The 17,633-nt window shown below is 56.7% G+C and overlaps 6 protein-coding genes across 6 annotated transcripts; 2 read left to right on the forward strand and 4 right to left on the reverse strand.

Moving 5' to 3' along the window:
• Window positions 1-805: 805 nt before the first annotated feature.
• Window positions 806-3,584, reverse strand: MAM_07205 (oligopeptide transporter protein; the record flags this gene model as incomplete). The annotated part of the gene is made up of 2 exons (XM_040826003.1): window positions 806-2,931; window positions 3,077-3,584. 2 exons carry the CDS (start codon window positions 3,582-3,584, stop codon window positions 806-808), a joined length of 2,634 nt encoding a protein of 877 aa, XP_040676044.1.
• A 1,213-nt stretch (window positions 3,585-4,797) lies between these two features.
• MAM_07206 (uncharacterized protein) lies at window positions 4,798-6,490 on the reverse strand (the record flags this gene model as incomplete). The annotated part of the gene is made up of 2 exons (XM_040826004.1): window positions 4,798-6,313; window positions 6,402-6,490. 2 exons carry the CDS (start codon window positions 6,488-6,490, stop codon window positions 4,798-4,800), a joined length of 1,605 nt encoding a protein of 534 aa, XP_040676045.1.
• Window positions 6,491-8,128: 1,638 nt separating this feature from the next.
• On the forward strand, window positions 8,129-9,817 carry MAM_07207 (Endonuclease TnsA, Hjc/tRNA endonuclease; the record flags this gene model as incomplete). Its single annotated transcript, XM_040826005.1, has 1 exon — window positions 8,129-9,817. One exon carries the CDS (start codon window positions 8,129-8,131, stop codon window positions 9,815-9,817), a length of 1,689 nt encoding a protein of 562 aa, XP_040676046.1.
• Window positions 9,818-10,223: 406 nt separating this feature from the next.
• On the forward strand, window positions 10,224-11,792 carry MAM_07208 (Taurine catabolism dioxygenase TauD/TfdA; the record flags this gene model as incomplete). The annotated part of the gene is made up of 1 exon (XM_040826006.1): window positions 10,224-11,792. The coding sequence occupies one exon, from the start codon at window positions 10,224-10,226 to the stop codon at window positions 11,790-11,792; it is 1,569 nt and encodes a 522-aa protein (XP_040676047.1).
• Window positions 11,793-12,192: 400 nt separating this feature from the next.
• MAM_07209 (SGT1 and CS domain containing protein) lies at window positions 12,193-13,666 on the reverse strand (the record flags this gene model as incomplete). Its single annotated transcript, XM_040826007.1, has 2 exons — window positions 12,193-12,586; window positions 12,663-13,666. The coding sequence occupies 2 exons, from the start codon at window positions 13,664-13,666 to the stop codon at window positions 12,193-12,195; spliced, it is 1,398 nt and encodes a 465-aa protein (XP_040676048.1).
• A 403-nt stretch (window positions 13,667-14,069) lies between these two features.
• On the reverse strand, window positions 14,070-16,438 carry MAM_07210 (oxidosqualene:lanosterol cyclase; the record flags this gene model as incomplete). Its single annotated transcript, XM_040826008.1, has 3 exons — window positions 14,070-14,366; window positions 14,420-16,132; window positions 16,208-16,438. The coding sequence occupies 3 exons, from the start codon at window positions 16,436-16,438 to the stop codon at window positions 14,070-14,072; spliced, it is 2,241 nt and encodes a 746-aa protein (XP_040676049.1).
• Window positions 16,439-17,633: the final 1,195 nt, after the last annotated feature.

Genomic DNA, 17,633 nt, shown 5'->3' on the forward strand with positions numbered 1-17,633 from the left:
ACGCGGATGTCGTCAAAGTCAGTACGGTGCGGCCACGCCACAACCGTGTCCTGTGTCGACTTGCACGGACCCGTTGCAGTTTGTCTCGGAGCTCACAAAGCCAACAGACTGGACTACACGCTGACGGTTGGTAATTGAGCCTTTTGACAAGGCGACAATTACTACATCCTGTGTCACAGGCAAAGAGCTGGTCCGCGTTTGTCACACGCAAGCCAGACGACAGACACCTGCCTGTTGATGGCTGAACAAGCTGCAATGCCTGGATCCCTTCAACGAGGGGAAAGGCAGGAAACATGAAATGTAAAGTCGTATAGTGATTAGAGACCTCCGACTAAATACGTGTTCTGCCGTCGAAAATGCCGTTACCAGCGGCATCGAAGTTACTAGTAGCTGTGCTCGTCCACGGAAAAAGCGGCAGAGTCCAACATGTCACGTCTGTCTGTCGAGCTCGTTGAAGTCTGGTCTGGCGACGTGGACTTGACCGACTCATCACGCGACAACGGCAGCGGGAGCATTTCCGCGACGACGCACACCGCCTCATCAATGCACGTCGCGAACCGCGCCGACGCGTGCTGCGATGGAGAATACCTTGGCTTGTGGACATTGATCAGACGACTGGAGATGCCTCGAATGGTGTTGATTTTGTGACAAGCCATGACAGCGCTGACGAGTATACGTGAATGTATGTAGAGTCACGACATTGTATTTCGTAGCAGCACGTTGGTGCCAAAATCAGCGTTCCAAGCAAGCCAACATACACGTTACATTGCCGGGCAGCAAGCACCAGACGAGCCAGGGGCCGACGTCAGGGGAAATGGCCCTTCTCGGGGCCAAAGTACCCCCTCTCGGGGACGGGCAGCCACCCGACCTGCTGGCCGTCGAGGCCGGCGGTGCTGACGGTGTTCCCCCACCACGTCAGGCTCCTGGGGTGGTAGCCGACGGCAAAGAAGATGACGAGGGCGCTGACGGCGAGGCCGGCGGTCAGGGCGGCGGACAGGACGTAGTTGTACTTGGACCACCAGGCCAGGCGGTGCCTGGGCAGCCAGTACATGAAGACGTAGGACAGGATGAAGCCGGGCGTCTTGTAGGCCAGGTTGGACGGGGCCCAGTGCTGGACGCCCTGGATGACGAGCACGGGGTTGAGCCACATGAGCGAGGCGACGAGGCGGAACAGGGAGCGGTCGAGCAGGCGGAAGCGCGCGGGGGACATTCTGGAGCGGAGCCGCTCCCGCACGCCGGGCAGGTACTTGGGCCCCAGGCCCTGGCCGGCGAGGAAGACGACGGCGACGGCGGCGCCCACGAGGAAGCACCACCTGAAGAGGGGGTAGACCGAGTTGAACATGCGCTCGGAGCCCAGGAGCCCCCACATGAGCGAGTTGGCGTAGAGGGGGGCGCCGTCGCCGGCGCAGGTGAAGCGGGAAGGCTGGTCGGGGGTGCAGAGGCCGTCGACGTGGCCGAGGATGAAGTTCTGCGTGGCGACGGCGACGAAGCAGGTGATGACAATGGTGCCCACCTGGCTGCGGAACACGGCCCTCGGCGCGATCTTGCAGTAGTGCGCCATCTTCTGGTCCTGGACGTAGTTGTCGCCGTAGCCGGCGAGCGCCCAGCTGCCCAGCGTCTGGCCGAACAGGAAGGCGTTGGGGTTGTCGGGCAGCAGGAAGCCCGTGATGATCTGTACCAGCGACCCGAGGCCCAGGTTGGTGCCCGTCGTGGCGGACAGGAAGGACAGCGGCACGGCAAACACGAGGTTGATGCCGATGACGAGGAAGACGAGCCAGACGGGCACGTCGACGGGGTACGTCTCGGCCCAGGCGACGCTGACGACGATGGCGCCGGCGAAGATGACGAGGAACCACCAGTCGGGGACCTCGCGGTACTTTGCCATTTCGCGGTTGTGCACGTCCGTGGCGTCCTCGTAGTTGCCCTTGCCGTGGCGCAGGCCCTTGTAGAAGTCGACGTAGGCCCTGCCGATCGTCCTCCACTGGTTGACCATGACGTAGAGGAAGTAGACGGGGTAAAAGGCAAAGTTGGCGCCGACGGTGAGGACGTAGCCCGCCGAGTAAAAGGGCGGCGAGTAGGCCTGGTACCTCTCCAGGTCGAGACGGTTGTTGACGACGACCCTCTGCACGGCGTAGGGCGTGCCGTCGTTGGCAAAGGCCGAGGACGAGTTGATGGGCAGGTGGCCGGTGTGGTACATGTTGGAGTAGAAGATGGCGAGGATGACGAGGCCGCCGAGGACGCTGCCGACGTACATGGTGCACGTGGAGAAGAAGGGCTGGGCGAGGGCGGCGTACGACGACGTGGCCACGTTCCAGTCGAGGGTGGTGACGGGGTTGAAGAGGCCCAGGCCCATGTTGGAGCCCGTCAGGACGGCGAGCTTGAAGTTGCCGGGCGCGATCCACGTCATCCAGTTGAACTGCGAGAGCGCGGTGAAGAGGTAGCCCGGCAGCCAGTAGTAGGCGAAGCTGGAGGCGGCGACGAGGAAGAAGAAGCGGTAGCGCGAGACGGTCCAGCCGTTGACCCTCTCGCCCGGCGGCTCGGGCTTGGTGAGGGCGCGGTTCATGGCGATGACGGGCATGAGCGTCGGCCACAGCGCCTTGACGGGGTAGACGGAGAAGCGGCGCAGGTAGCCGGCAAGTCCCATGCCCATGAGCTGCACGAAGAGCGTCAGCATCAGCTGGTAGCCAAAGCCGACGAAGTCGAGGCCGTAGTAGACGGGGGAGCGCTGCACCAGGATCATGCCGTAGCTGTTGGTCGTGTAGATGGCGATGTTGAAGGTGATGGTGGCGAACATTTGCTCCTTGAACGTCCAGGGGCCCGGGTTGAGCGAGTGCCGCGTCTTGAAGAGCCTGACGCCCCAGTCCGGCAGCACGGCCTCGAGGCCCCTGCCGCAGGGGTAGAGCAGGATCTGGATGACGGAGTTGCTGAGGCCTGTGGGGAGAGGCTCGTCAGTCGTCGTGCAAGATGGACCAGCGGTGGTGAGGCAGCCGTGTCGAGACGGGTTTCGCCTCGCCTCGCCGTCCCGCACAGCACGTCACCGTCTCTGCATTGTGCAATGGGGACAAGGGGTACGTACTGATGCCCGGAAACCGACTGTTGAAGAAGGTCGACATGAAGGTCCCGATCACGGCCCAGCCAATGCCCAAGAAGTAGGCCCTCGCCGTCTCGACCGGCACGCTCGCGTCGTCCACGGGGCTCGCGACGGCTCGCACGCCCGGATACGGACTCGACCACCTCATCATGACGGCGTCGACGCGCAGGTCGCGGCCCCAAAACTCTCCGTAGCCCTTGGGTCCCTGGCTCAGCAGACGCCGCATGCGCTCCCGCATGTCGGACGGGAAGTTCCAGTCGTCGGCGTGAAAGTCCAGCGCCTCGGCCACAATGGCGAGCGCCTCCTCCTCTGTCATGCCGTTTATCTTGTCCAGGATGAACTCGGCCTCGCCATTGGGCGCCAGCGTCTCGAGCATCTCGGCCGGGATCTGGTCGGCATAGTTGGGTGTTGCGGACGACCGGGCCTTCTTTTCGACGTCGTCTGAAGGGAGGGAGAGGTGTGTTTGTATGGCCTGAGACTTTTCCGCCGCCATTGCTCCCTCTTTCCATGCAATTTTGTATCTACCTGCCTGTGTGCGTTTATGTCTTTATATATTGGTGCCGCCGTGGTAGTTAGGTAGTTCCGCGATGGTGGCGTATGGCGTCCACGGATGGGCAAGTCGGCAAGAAGACGTCTCGCTGGAAGAAGAGGGAGGAGGGGGGGACGATTGCTCATATATGGGATATATGTCGACAAACACCAGTGAGAAATGGCCTGCGGTGCGGTGGACGACGCTCGCGACCACACAGTCGTTGCTCGTGTGCTCCGAGGCGCCGTCACAGACTCACAGCATGGCGCGGATGCGACGTGCAGGGCTGGCGCAGATTGATCAGTGTGCACCTCCATCGGGGACTCCCAAGTCGTCTGTTGCTTGCTTGTCGTGCCCGCCTTGCCCGTCTTGCCCGTCTCGTCCCGTCTTGTCTTGTCTTACTTGACCTGCATGCAGGTGTTGCTCGCTCGAATGTGCCACGACACGACTACTAGCAGTATTAGGCATGTCGTTGGTTTTCTGTTTCGGCCGCTCCACGGTTACATCGGCCGCTCCAACGTGTGACATTTTGCAGCCATCCTCTCAGACCCGGAATTGGTCATGGCCGAGTGTGGTTGAGCATGACGGACGTTGGCTGGCTGCGGTGAGTTGAGTTCTGAGTTCCCTTGGCCTTTCCGTTCTTGTCACCAGCCGTGACCGTGACCGTAACCGTGACCGTGACCGTGACCGCGACCGTGACCGCGAGCGCTGTTGACTCAAAGACTTTGCCTAAGCATGCACCTGCATACGTCGACGACGATGTCGCAAGTCTGGCCCACAAACGGCCAGCGCCAAAAAGGCCTTGCGCCGGCCTCCGACGAAAGACGCCAACAAGATTTGGACCCGGTTCGTCCGTCGTCCTTCGTCGTCGCCGTCGGGTTGCCCTAGACCCGGCTCAACCAACAACCCCACGCCAACATCCACATCCATGATCCATCCCTGCTCCCGCTCACCATCGATGCCGCCGGGCTTTTTGTCCAATGTGCGGGGAACCCGTGGCGTGGGCCGGCAACCAATTCAACGACGAATGCTCGTGGCAACACCGCCAGGCTTCCTCCAAACTAACCATCTAGGTATTCATGCGCCGTCTAGTCATTACAACACAATAGGCCTAATAAGTAGCAATACTAGGTAATAAAAACAGAGAATTCAACGTCACCAACGCCATCAGCGCCTACTAGTCCAACCGATCTTTGCTCGATTGTCTCGCCCTCTCCAGCTCCGGCGTGCGTGACACCTTCCTCGTCGCGGCCCCTGCCACCTCAACCACCGACGTGTCCATACTGACCCGGAACGACTTGCCTCGCCACCTTACCGTCGTCCCACATAGAACAGCATACGCCCAGACCGGCAGTGCCAGGCTTTCTCTTCCAACCCATGCCAGGAGCCATTCCCAAAATCCTCGTCTGGGCATTCCCCCCGCCTGTGACGTGCCGCGGACAAACTGGGGGCTGTCGCGCCGGCGCTCTATGCTCCAGCCCGAGTGCAGGAGCTTGAATGTCTGCCTGTCCACCAGCATCCACGCCGTCGCCGCTGAGAGCCAAATCAACGCCATGGCTGACCTTGTCTGGGGAATGCCCAATGCCTCGTGAAACCAGGCAAGCGTCGTCACGGCAAAGGCAAGGTAGGCGCAGCAGAGGAAACATTCAATGCCCGGTTCGACAAATGTGGCCGCCAGCACCGTGAACTTTCTTGCTCGCAGCCATCGGACACGGCGGGCGGCGTACGACATGATGGACATGCCTGCCATGGGCTGTATAACCAAGTCGCCCCAGACGATTCCATGATTGGAGTGGCCTGGAATGTTGGATCTCCAGAGTAGATCCCCAATGAGGTGGTCTTCGCAAATGTTGTAGGAGAAATAGTCCACTCCGCTGGGCTTGTCAATTCCAGCGGGAAGGATGGGATTGCTCGACGCCGTCGTCACCTGATCGAGATGCGCTTTTCGAAACATGTTGCTTTTCCCTACAATACAGGGTGCAACACTGACAAAGTTTATAGCGCCATAGAACTTGACATGCGTCGTTGCCATGAACATCTCGTCGAGACGCCCGCCTCCGTGGCGACAAGTGCGCGCAAGGACGTGTTCGGATTCTTTAGGGGTGCCCGGGCACACGCCAGCTTCTGAGGGCGATGACAAGAGAACTTGGCTGTCTTCGGTTCCCGGACGACTGTAGTCCACCACATCAACAACCAGTGGCATCTGGTGAACAAATTTATAGGGAGTTGTCGAGGTTCCGGCCGGCCCATATCCCATTAGCTTGTCAACCATGCGCCCCAGCACACCGCTTGCCACCCAGACATTGCAGTCAATTATCCATATAATGTCCCCTTTGGCTTCTCGGTATGCCCTACTGATGTTGCGCACTTTGGGATTTGGGCCCAGGTTGTCAATGCGGCCTTTTGTTCCGTGCAAGATTGGGTCACGAGATTCAACGAGAACCTGGGCGTCGAAAGATGGAAAGTCGTGGACCAGCTTTTGTAGTACCGGGTATGCAGCGTCGGTCTCGTCCTCAACACATAGGCGGATGGACAGTTTGTCTGCAGGATAGTCTTGTTGGAATGTAGATGCAATGCACTCGTAGAGTCGAGGTTCGAGGCCCTTGACGGGGCGGATTATTGTAACTGAGGGAGCATCCTGGGCGAGCTTTGAGGAGACGGGAGGCGATGGCACTTTTGAAAAGTGTCGAAAACTGCCGCAAACGGTATTAGCATACTCCTAAATTGGCTGCCCCTGTGTATCTATCGACGTGCCTAGGACTTGGGGACCAAGCTGCTTACATAGCGGCAATGCCAATTGCTTGGACAACCACAACTGCGACGGACCAGATGAGACAGATCACGGCGACAATCTCGACAAAGGATCCCATTTCAAAGCTTGCTCAGAAAGCATGGCGCGGCTTCCAAGGAGGGATCAACGTCGAGCAGCGGTTGCCAAGGACACTACGGACGTCCAGCCCTGATGTTAGAGGAGGTTGGTGGTGGAAGAAGAAAAAGGAGAAAGAAAAGAGGTCAAAGGGAGAAAAGCGGAAAGAAAGATAACGTTATATCGCAAAGTAATGCTTGGACAGTGATGTGAAGCAAGAGCGCAGGAGCACAGGATCCGAAGGAGGTGAGTGCATTCCAACTTTGGGAAGTATCGTCGTTGGGTTATTCCGTCGCCACCAAGGTGCCACCAATGAGCAAAATAACCAAGTGCCAGGAGGCTCAACGAATAAAACGCAGATTGAAGAAGCCGGATCCGAATGCCAAACCTCACCACCAGACGAGTCCCACGGCGGCGCTGTGTGCCATGCAGGTGTCCTGGTTTGTCTACTGATGCAACTAGCACTCCTTATTGTCTCGACTGAACCGGCCGCGAGCAGTGGTTGTGGGTGTCGTCGAGCACTAGGCCAGGGCTACTGATGTCAGGGGTCTGATATTATTTTTGCGTCGCATTGGTTCATGTCGTGCTCGTTTCCTTTGTTGCTTTGGTCAGTTGTCAGTTTGCCGCCCCCCGAGCCACCAGACTGGACAAGGAGACGGCAACAACGAGCCTGGCGGACGAAAAAAAAATGATGAAAGAAGTTAGTGCTAGGAGGTCCAGGACGACGGGGCCAAGATGCACGGAGCTGGGCACCGGAATATCTGGCGTCTGGGTTGTGCTCGCAAGGCGCAACGCTTGAAGATTCGTCGTCGAGATGGTGCTCCACGTCTCTGGTCCACAGCCTCCTGCTGCATGCTCAAGTCGGAAATTCCAGTCAATCGGCCTGTTGGCCCTTAAGCCCGATACTTGTTAGGGAGCCAGCTACGGAGCACCGAGTAAGAAGTACTTGAGTAAGTAAGGTACTTTAAGTAGACATCAGGCATCCGTGCCAGTGGCGAGAGGCCAACGAGTCAACGACGCTTCCGCTGAAGAGTTGAGTTACTCCATGCACCAAACAACAAGTGGACCGCGTAGCCGCAGTTTAGCCAAGAGCCCCAGATGTAACCAATTGACCTCGTAAAATTTCAACTTCGTCTCCCTCTGACCTTGCCTCTGATTTTGACTTCACCATCCAATCCTCAAAAGACTTCCACAACAGGATCTTCCTGCATCACTGCAACCATCGCAGCTCGCCGGTGCTGTCCTTATTCGAGCAGCGTTGCGTGGCCATGTGGTAGACGGAGTAAGTTGTCTTTGACTTGTCCAATTCATTCAGGTCTTGCAAGCCCCCTGCAGTCCCGTTGCGGCTCTGAAATCTGGCTTTCACCTGTCAATGTGCGCATTTCCAAGGTGAACCGCCGCCCTTTCTTCTTCCGCAATGGATGTACACAACCCTTTCGTTGCCCTGCTACATGATGACACCTACCACACTGTGCATAGAGGAATTCTCCATTCACTTGGACCTCAATGATTGCCCTTGATTATAGACTACAACGGTATCTGATGCAGTGTTTTGCCCCGTTCTCCTTCTCTGCAATGTGACCACCTCATCAGGTCCAACGAGATTCGCTGACAGCGTCAAGCAAGATGATTCCGGCTCGAAATGGCTGAGATTCAACCGATCCCCAAAGAAAATGGCCAAGTAACGGCCTCTTCCGCGCGGGCTGGCGCCAAGGGCGCAGTTTCTCAAAAACGGGGTCCCTCCATCCATCAGATATATGCGCTCCCTGCTCCGATTCGGACATTTCCCCTCCCAGCCTTTTACCCCAATAACCCTTTGTCGCTCTTTGCCGTCGCCTACGCGTGGCTTCACCAGGTATTGGCCCCGCCTCCTGCTGAACCGGCAGTCGTCCACCAAGGCGCTTGGTCCAAGCAAACCTTTTCCGTCCATGTCACGGATGAAAATTCAATGAGAGCCCTGTGGGAGCAGGGTTTTTACGGCAAGGGGAGCCTAAGTCGGAGTGAGCCGAATTGGTTGAAACGAGAGCAGGTCCGTAGAGGTCTGCAAGAGACGCACGTCAGTGAGATCCTGACGGTGCAAAGACGAGAAGAGCGAGCCAGGGCCAAGTGGGAGAGAGCAAGACTGGAGCAGGAGGCGATACGGCAGACGCGGCTGAAAGAGGCCCAGCTAGCTGACGCTGACAGTCAGTCCCAAACTCCAACATCACTGTTGTCCTCGTCACCAGTAGCTTCTGTTGCACCCACTGGCCCCGTTGAGTTGCTCTCGCTCCCAAATTCAGCAGCAGAGGCCTCCAAAAGACTAGAGGTCGTTGGCGACACAATGCTTGCAGCACGGGCCGCAACAGAGGCAGTAATGATGCCGCTGCCGGATGGTGTCGCACTGTCGAGCATGCTTGATGCAGGAAATCGCATTGTCGACACCAGTGTTGTCAGCACGGCATCGTCCGAAGCTGGTAACTCTCGTGTCAAGAGCCGGTCGAGTAGCAACGACGTCATGGAGACACCGCACTCACCAGCGTCCGAAGCATCAAGTGACTCTGCTGGAGACAAGACTTTGAAACGTCAAAAAAGTGTTCGCTTCTCACCAAAAGTGGAATCAACTACGTTCAATCTGGCAGACCCCCCCAGCCCGCATCACTCTATTAATGGGAAGGGCAAACGGCTGTTCCTGAATGGAGAACCCAATCACTCTGCCACAGCAGAAGAAGTGAAGAAACTGTCTGCAGCGGGGCCAGAAGGCGATATTGTAAACAAAGAACACCTCCAGCTTATGCCGGAAGAAGCTTTCTTTCTCACATTTGGCTTTGGGGCACTCTCTGTCACAGACGCAGCCTCGGGCAAGAGTCTCACAACCAAGGAATTGCTCACCCTGTTTCGACAATATTCTTACTTCCCCCCCCGGACTGGCGGCCCCGATGAGGCAGATCTAGAGCCGGACGATGGCTTCTTAGTCCACTATGCTGTGTATCACCACTTCCGATCCCTCGGATGGGTGCCACGAGCGGGCATGAAATTTGGGGTCGACTGGCTTCTGTACGCCAGAGGCCCCGTGTTTGACCACGCAGAATTTGGGCTCATGATTGTGCCATCGTACTCTGACAAGTGGTGGAAGGACAGACGAAAACAGGGACCGCAGAGGACATGGCCCTGGCTACACAGCGTCACTCGCGTGCTATCTCATGCTGTCAAGAGTCTTGTACTAGTGTATGTGGACATACCGCCGCCGGCCAAGTTTGACGCGGCGCTGGAGAGGGGATTTGCGGAGGCGTTGAAGCTGTACAAGGTGCGCGAGGTGGTGGTGCAGCGCTGGTCAAGCAATCGCAACCGGTAGGTAGCATGTGAAGATGGAAAAGTACAAGGCTGTAAAAAGGGCGATGCAAAGCAGACGGGCAACATGGTTGATGCGCGAGATGTGTGGCCGAGGGGCGTGAGGGTTCACGTGCGAGTTGTGAGGGTTTTGCCCGTTTCCAGCGCCCCGCATTCTGGCATCCATCGACGTCGCCGAGGTCCGGACTCCGGATGCATGGTGTCATTGGCAGCAAGAAGCACAACCCGTGCGTGATGGGCAAAATGCGCAAAATGCGACTTGGGCGCTGAACCCATCTGCCCACCTCTGTCGCGCCTCTCCTTCTTTCACCTGAAAGAGCCGCGAAGCTTTAGCAGCTCCAGACCGTCCCCTTGGATATTTTAACCCGAGAAATACCAGTCAATTGGTGATGCTGGCGCCCCGAGCCGCCATGCGCGGCAGCCGCCTTGGCACCAGCCTCCCCCCACAAGTTGCACAAGGTGCACAACTCTCACGACTATCGCTCTTCTCCCCCCTCTCTTCTGCTAGGTCGAGTCAACTCCTTCGCAACATCCACAACAGGTCATCGCCCGCCACGAAACTCAATCTTCCATCCGGCCAAGTCACCAGCACCATCGCTCCCCTATCATCCAAGTATTGGCCCAAGTACCAAATCCCCGAGGGCGCACCACAGCTCATCTACGAACCCAAAGACGCCGGCCCCCTCACAATCTCCTGGACAAACAAACATGTCTTGATTCAAGATGGACCCGGTGCTGCGCCCAGGGCTCTCAGACCCGTCAACCTCCGAGATAGCTGCATCTGTCCAGCATGCAAAGACGCCTCGTCGGGACAAAAGAGCTTCGCGAGCACCGAAATCCCCTCCAACATAGAAATCTCGTCGGTCCGGCCAACAGACGCCGGACTGGGCATCCGCTTCTCCAACGACATGCCCCGACTCCCCGACCACGAAACGCTCCTCGCCTGGCACCATCTCCGTGCCCCCCGCAAGCGAAACCCATCGAGCCCAGCCTCCAAAAGCACCATCCTGGCCCGCACCGGCGTGCAGTACTGGGACGCGGCCACTCTTCCCAAGCACATGCGCAAAATCGACTACGCCGACTTCATGGCCGGCGGCGCGCCCTTCTGGGACGTGGTCATCGACCTCTGCCGCCTCGGAATAGTGTACCTGAAAAACGTGCCGCGCGACGAGTCCTCCGTCGTGCTCATCACCACCCGCATCGCCAACATCCGCGAGACGCTGTACGGACGCACCTTTGACGTGCGCGCCAAGCCCGACGCCGAAAACGTCGCCTACACAAGCGGCTACCTCGGCCTGCACCAGGACCTGTGCTACCTGCGCCCGCCGCCCATGATCCAGGTCCTGCACTGCATGGACAACTCCTGCAGCGGCGGCGAGTCGCTCTTCAGCGACGGCGAGCGCGTCGGCCGCCTCCTGTGGCCGTTTGTCTCCGCCGGCGCGGGCCGCATGGCCAGCCTGGCCGAGCACAAGGTGCCCTACCAGTACGACAAGCACGGCCACTTTTACCACGCGGACCGGAGCGTGGTTGACGGCGACGGCGGGCGCTTCCGGGGCGTGTACTGGTCGCCGCCCTTCCAGGGGGGGTACACGGACGGCAACGCCGAGGCCACCGCCGGCGACGACATGACGGCCTGGATCGAGGCGGCGAGAGTGTTTGAGGCGCTGGTGAGCGACGGCCGCGCCGTGCACCGACACAAGATGGCCGAGGGCGAGTGCGTGCTGTTTGACAACCTGCGCGTCATGCATGGCCGGACGGCGTTTGATGCCGCCCGCGGCGGCGCGCGGTGGTTGCGCGGCGCCTACAATGCCGCCGAGGACTTCCTCAGCACGGCTGCGCACATTCCCGAGGGCCAGGCCGACTTATGTAGGGGGAGCGAGGAGTGGAGTGATGACCAGGCACAGGCGGAGTTGCGCCGTAGTGAGTGGTGGCCCGATGTCGTGAGGAGGGTGAGGGAGGTCGAGAGGGCCTTGGGCTGAGGAGGACGGGTGTCGTGAGTGAGTGAGTGAGAGAGAGAGAGTGTGTGTGTGTGTGTGTGTGAGAGAGAGAGAGACGACGACCCGATATCTCTGCAAAAATGGCCATGTACAAAGACGGCGCAGGCGTTTCTTCACCAAGAACCGTAGAATAGACATTGTAATACTCGAAATGAAAAAAGTATATCCTCCTTCTTCCGCAAGCGCATCGGTTCAAGGGAGTAACAAACCACCAAGAGTTATGTATTTGACTAACATGACCAGGATATCGGCTAGCTGCGGTAAAGCCATGCAGTTTGCTACTATTACAGCCCTACATCGAATTTTGCCTCCACGATTGTCGTCTTTTTTTCTTCTTTTTTTCTGGAAATATCTTTTTTTCCGCCCTCGGCCAGTCACCCAGTTACCACTTCTTGGGCTCAACCCCCTCCGGAGGAACCGTCTCCACCGTCCGACTCCCGACATCATCCCAGTCCGTACTCAAACTCGTGCCGTTGCTCTCGATGAAACTCTTCATCATGGCCCTCTGCTGTTCGGGAGTCGCACCCTTGTACAGTTTCTTGAAAAAGTCATTCACGCCAGCCTCTTCCTCTTCGTCCTCATCTGCACCAATCTTGTCCCAGTTCTTGGGGCCAGTGCGAGATGACGACGGGTAGGCGGGGCCGGTAGCACCAGCCGTGTCTTCGGCCTTGTTGGCGGCTCCAGCTTGGACAGCTGCCGCTGCGGCCTTCTCGTCCTTTGCCTTTTCGTCTGCTTCGTCCATGGCTTGCTGTCTGGCTTCTTTGATAGCTTGTGACCTACACAGCGTTCGTGTTAGCCGTGATCTTCAATGTTTACGAGGGGGCAGAACGGGAAGAGCAGACTACAACGTACTCAGTGTCCTTTTCTCCGATGTTTTTGATCTCGGGCGCATCCCTTGTGACTCGTGACCACTTCCCTGGTTCTTTTTTAACCAGGCGTAGCTCGACTTTGTTGGGGGTGACGGCGTACCCCGAGGTAGATGGATCAATTTCGGCAAACGTCTGCAGCAGGAATTCTTTCTCGTCGCCGTTGGGGTAGACGAGAGGCTTCAGGCGGACCGACTCCGGAAGAAAGTCCACCTTGAGCTTCTCCTTGTTGACGCCCTTGCTGAAGATGGTCACGGACATGACGGTGTTGGTTTGGAAGTCCTGCAGACGGAGAGGGGCATCAGCAGGGATGACCGGTTTCTGTGCCGTCACCTCAGTCTTCTTCGAGCTCTCGGCGGTCTCGTCATTCGACCTGTTGAAAGTAGAAAGCTCCTTGCGCACCGGCCTCAAAGGCGCCGTAGCTTTACGAGCCTCGTCATCCGCCGGCAACTTCTTCATGGCAGTGAGAGCCTGAATCCGGAGGGTGCTCGCTCGCCGCCAGTCGCCGACATGTGCCGGTTGAGCAGCAGACATTGCCCCCTCGGGCCTGGTCTGGTTGAAAGGGTCCTCACGAGCCTCTGCCATGGCGTCGTCGGCAGTCGGTTTCCAGAATCCGTCCTCATCAGAGTTGGCGGCCCTGACGTCCTCCTTGTCTAGAGCAGCGTGACCCTTAGCCAGACGCATAGCATAGATGGCACAGCAGTCGGCGTTGGCGTACTGCCCGAGGCGGTAGTAGGCCACGGCTCGGCGGTAGTGCGCGTCAATCATGGAGTCTCGCTTGTTCCGCTCATAGGCCGTGTGGAAGGCAAGGTTGGCGTCGTCGAGGGCTTCCTCGTAGCGCTTGACGTTGATGAGCGCTTTGGACCGCGCGAGCAGCCATGCTGGGTTGGTCGAGGTCTGCAGAGCTCGGGAGAGCTTGCCGATGGCCACATCCCAATTTTTGGCGTCGACTGCAGCCAGGCCTTGGTTGGCATGGGTGATGTGCGACATGGTGACGGTGCTGTTGTGAGAGGACGAGGCAAAATTTTGCTGTTCGCGTGATGGATATGGTGCAAGGCTATTTATTATCTCCTGTATAGTGATGGACAAAGTTGACTGGGATTCCGTTTGCCTTTTGATGTGAAAGCCGGGTACGTACTTGCGAACCTTACACCTACAAGGCAGGTGCAACGAGTCAAAAGAGTGGGGCGACACATGGCAGCTTCGAACCTCACAATGTACGTTACTTCAGTACATACTCAAGTGACAAGTCCCTGCTGGGGTAACAACTAGGTGCGAATACAACTGGTCTGAATACCAACGGCAAGCGTGCTAGCACAAGTCCAAACGAGATTAGACATGGCAATTGTATTATTATTTAGATATTATCGCATCAAGTAGTTTTCTGTGCCTGTCATTGCAGTTGTAGCTTGACATCAGGGTACTTCTTCGCAAATAACCCCAACGCCTTCAAGGTAAACGTAAACTTGTAGTTGGGATACGAGATCATGCAAGATTTGTTGAAAACGCCTTCGATGGCTTCCTGAAGCCATTCTCCGCTTTCTTGCTGTCGTTCCATGATCAATTTGATGCCCTTCTGCAACGGCTCAATACGAGGGTAGTCGGCTTCAAGTAGGCCAATCAACGCAAATGCAGTTTGAACCACTAGAGACCCCATCGGATGCTCATGATACTCCATTGTTTCGCAAGCCTTTGAGAAGTCAGTATCCCGTCTTTTCCGTTGCAGAGTCCTTCGTTACACACCTTGTAGCTTTCGGACCAGCCGCCATCCTCTCTCTGTTTAGAAATGAGAAAGTCACAGCCGCGCCGTGAAATCTTGCTATTAGAATATGTCTCGCCAATACTAGCCATGCTTTCCAGTGCAAACATGGTCGCATAGGTGAAACATATGCCCCAGCTGCCATACCAACTGCCGTCAATCCGCTGATTTGTTTTGATCCAGTTGGTTGCTCTGTTGATGAATACCTTGATCTCCTTGTTTCTGTAATCCGGCCAATGCTTACTGAAAAGCGAAAGGGCAGTGACGCACGCTGTTGTGCATTCAGGATAGTCATACTCGATCATGATCCTGCCAAAGACTTCAGCGGCATTAAACGTTTCCATGTACTCTCCAGCTCGTCGGGCCTCGTACGATGATAATGCCCCGTTGTCATTCTGGTACAGCAACAACGTGTCGACTGCGTCAAAAATGCGCTGGTCTTCCAGCACCTCTGGGAACCCTCCGACCTTTTGTAGCAGAATGATGGCTTTGAGGGCCTCAGAGACACAGTCACTGACAGCATAGCCTTGATCTCGGTTGCTGAAGGGCCAACCTCCTTTTCGTGGTTGCCGGTAGCATTTCTCTTGGTCGACGCAATTTTCACGAATCTGTTGGCGTTCCAAGTACTCCAGGGCGCGAGTGAGCATTGGCCGCCAACGCTCATCGTCTTGCAGGCCGGCCTCAAAGACGCCTTGGATCAGAAATGCGGTATCCCAGCACTGGACGCCGTTGGTGCCGTTACAGAGCATGCCCTCATCCTTGACCCACAGATACTCATTTAGCCGTTCAATGTGCCGCTTTGTGCTGTAGGCATCAGGTCCATCTCGAATGTAGCATACAATCGTGTTCATCGGCGCATTTACAGGCGCGAGATCGGCGTAGCCTGTGTTGGCATCTTCCATATCCACCTGCTGGCTAACCCACTGTTCGGCTCGTTCCTTGATGAAGTTTGGTCGCAGGTATGGGTTCCAGACATTGACAACGAGCCAATTCACAGTGTTGAGCAGCCATGATTTTGGGTGGTAGTTATCGCCAGGTGCAATACTGTTTCGGTGCGCAGCCCAGTTGATGTCTGCGTGAGGCTGTGTAAAAAGCTCCTCTTTCAAACCACGGATTACGTCTGTCTCCTCACAGCTCCATCTCTTTGAGTAGACGTATGCCATTGGCAGGAAAACCATTCTGATATGAACCCACCATCTCCATGGTGCTATGGGCACCCAATCTGGAAGCAGCCAAAGTTCAGGCGGAACAGGATTGACAATGTCCCAGCTTACTACACCCAGAGTTGCCAACCAGAACTTGGCCCAGTGTGGTGAGTCGACGGCTCCCCCAAGCTTGTGTAAGGTACCCCGAGCCTTTACCATGAGCGGGTCCTCAGGGTCGACGCCAACAAGGCGTAACACTGTGTAGTTGAGGGTGATGCCGAATACGGTGCTCTCACCTTCAATGTGCAGTCCCCAGCCGCCGTCTTTCGGGTGAGCTCGTGCCGTGAGGTAGTCCTTTATGGCCGTTGCGTATGCCGACGAAATCGGCGTCTTGGTGACGTACCAGGCGACAACAATACCAGCAAGGAGAAACATTGGGCCGCCATACTCGCATCCCCAGTGTCCTGAAGGCAGCTGGAGCTTTTGGAAGAACTCGAGAGCGTTTTTGGCAGAGTCTAGAGGCGTTGCGGGCTTGGGAAGTGCTGGCAAGTCCTGTAATGTTCCATGTCAGCTTGATGTCATATATATCACGCACTCCAGATTCCAGAACATAGGAGGCGCTCCTACCAGGGGCAGCCCCAAATAGTACTTCTCCGCAAAGCTCTGGGGCCATTCTTGAGCAGCCTTATTGGTTGTCAAATAATGCCAAGTGTGGCGGCTGTCATCATCCTTCATTCGCCATCGTGAAGGGTCCGTCTTTGCTTCAATCTTGGGCTTCTTCGGAAATCCAAGCTCTGCATCGCTCGCTCTCTTGCGCGACTGTGCAGATCCAATATCTCGACCTGTTGCAGTAGCCATGTTGGCATCGCACTGGAAACGAAGCAGGGTGCGTTCCTAGAGCAGGAGAGCTTTTCGAGTGACACAATGCAATGGGACGCTCGAGCTGCTGTGTGGTGATAAAAAAAGAAAAGGCACACGTGCAGTCCAGGAACGCGCTTCCAGCTGGCTGTCGGCAGGCAATCTAACAGAATTGATTGATTGATGGGCGACACCGACGTGGGTGCGGAGTACCTGTGAGGCTCTGACACGTACAAGCGGGGCCTCGGGCTCTTTCGAGAGTTCCGCTGTCCTTCGTAGTTACTGCTTCCCAACCCCAATCAGCACGAGCAACATCATAGCATGATGCAAATCAGTCCAACAAGTATCGTCCCATCTCTCCGAATCCAGACAGCACTGCACTGATGATGAAATCCAACAGCCAACAAGAGAGCCAGGTCAGCTCTACACCGACGGCACAATCCAATCATGCCGGCGCTGCGATATCACAAATTGAAAGTGTTTTCGAGTCCGTCATCAACAGCCTGCTCCGCAATGAACCAATGAGCATCCCACTCGCGTCTCGCAGGAGTCTACGCCGTCATCAAGGCCATGTGCCTTTGAGACAGGTTCTGTTCCCTGGTCGTTCAGCTCAAGAAGCACAGCGTTTCGGTATCCAAACTCATTGAAAAAGCATTTGTTGGCTTCTGGCTCATCCTCGCTAGCTCGTATTGTCTTGATTCTGCAGTTGGCCCATGATGCTCTCGTGTCAGGCACAGTATTGACCAAGCGGTTCGTGCCGAAATTGCAAGACAATCGGGTATCCCAAACGCTAACCTGGAGCAATAAGCAACATTTTCTATCAGCATCAGGAGCTATTTGGAACGCAGCGAGCAGTCGACGAGCTAGTTGATGATGTAGCCACGACACTCGGGCTGGACCGTGATGATTTGAATATTGTTAGTACAGGCAAGTAGTCGAACGCAGCGAGACTGAAACCGTCGCAGGTTGCTTCAGCCAAGGGCATTATAGCAGGACCGCTGAAGATGCGCTTAAACGACGGTAGTGAGCTGGACGCATCCTCAGGAGAAACGGTACCTCTATCCTTCACACCAAGTCGGCTTGCTCTCATAGTGATAGGGTGTTGTCATTCCGCCTTCCCGGTCCATTCAGAGCATCGATGTTGGGCCGCTTCAGTGGGTCCTTGTCATTGAAAAAGATGTACGTCGCCGTCTAC

The sequence above is a fragment of the Metarhizium album genome (genome assembly GCF_000804445.1).
Source record: "Metarhizium album ARSEF 1941 chromosome Unknown scaffold_28, whole genome shotgun sequence".
Classification (NCBI taxonomy): domain Eukaryota; kingdom Fungi; phylum Ascomycota; class Sordariomycetes; order Hypocreales; family Clavicipitaceae; genus Metarhizium; species Metarhizium album.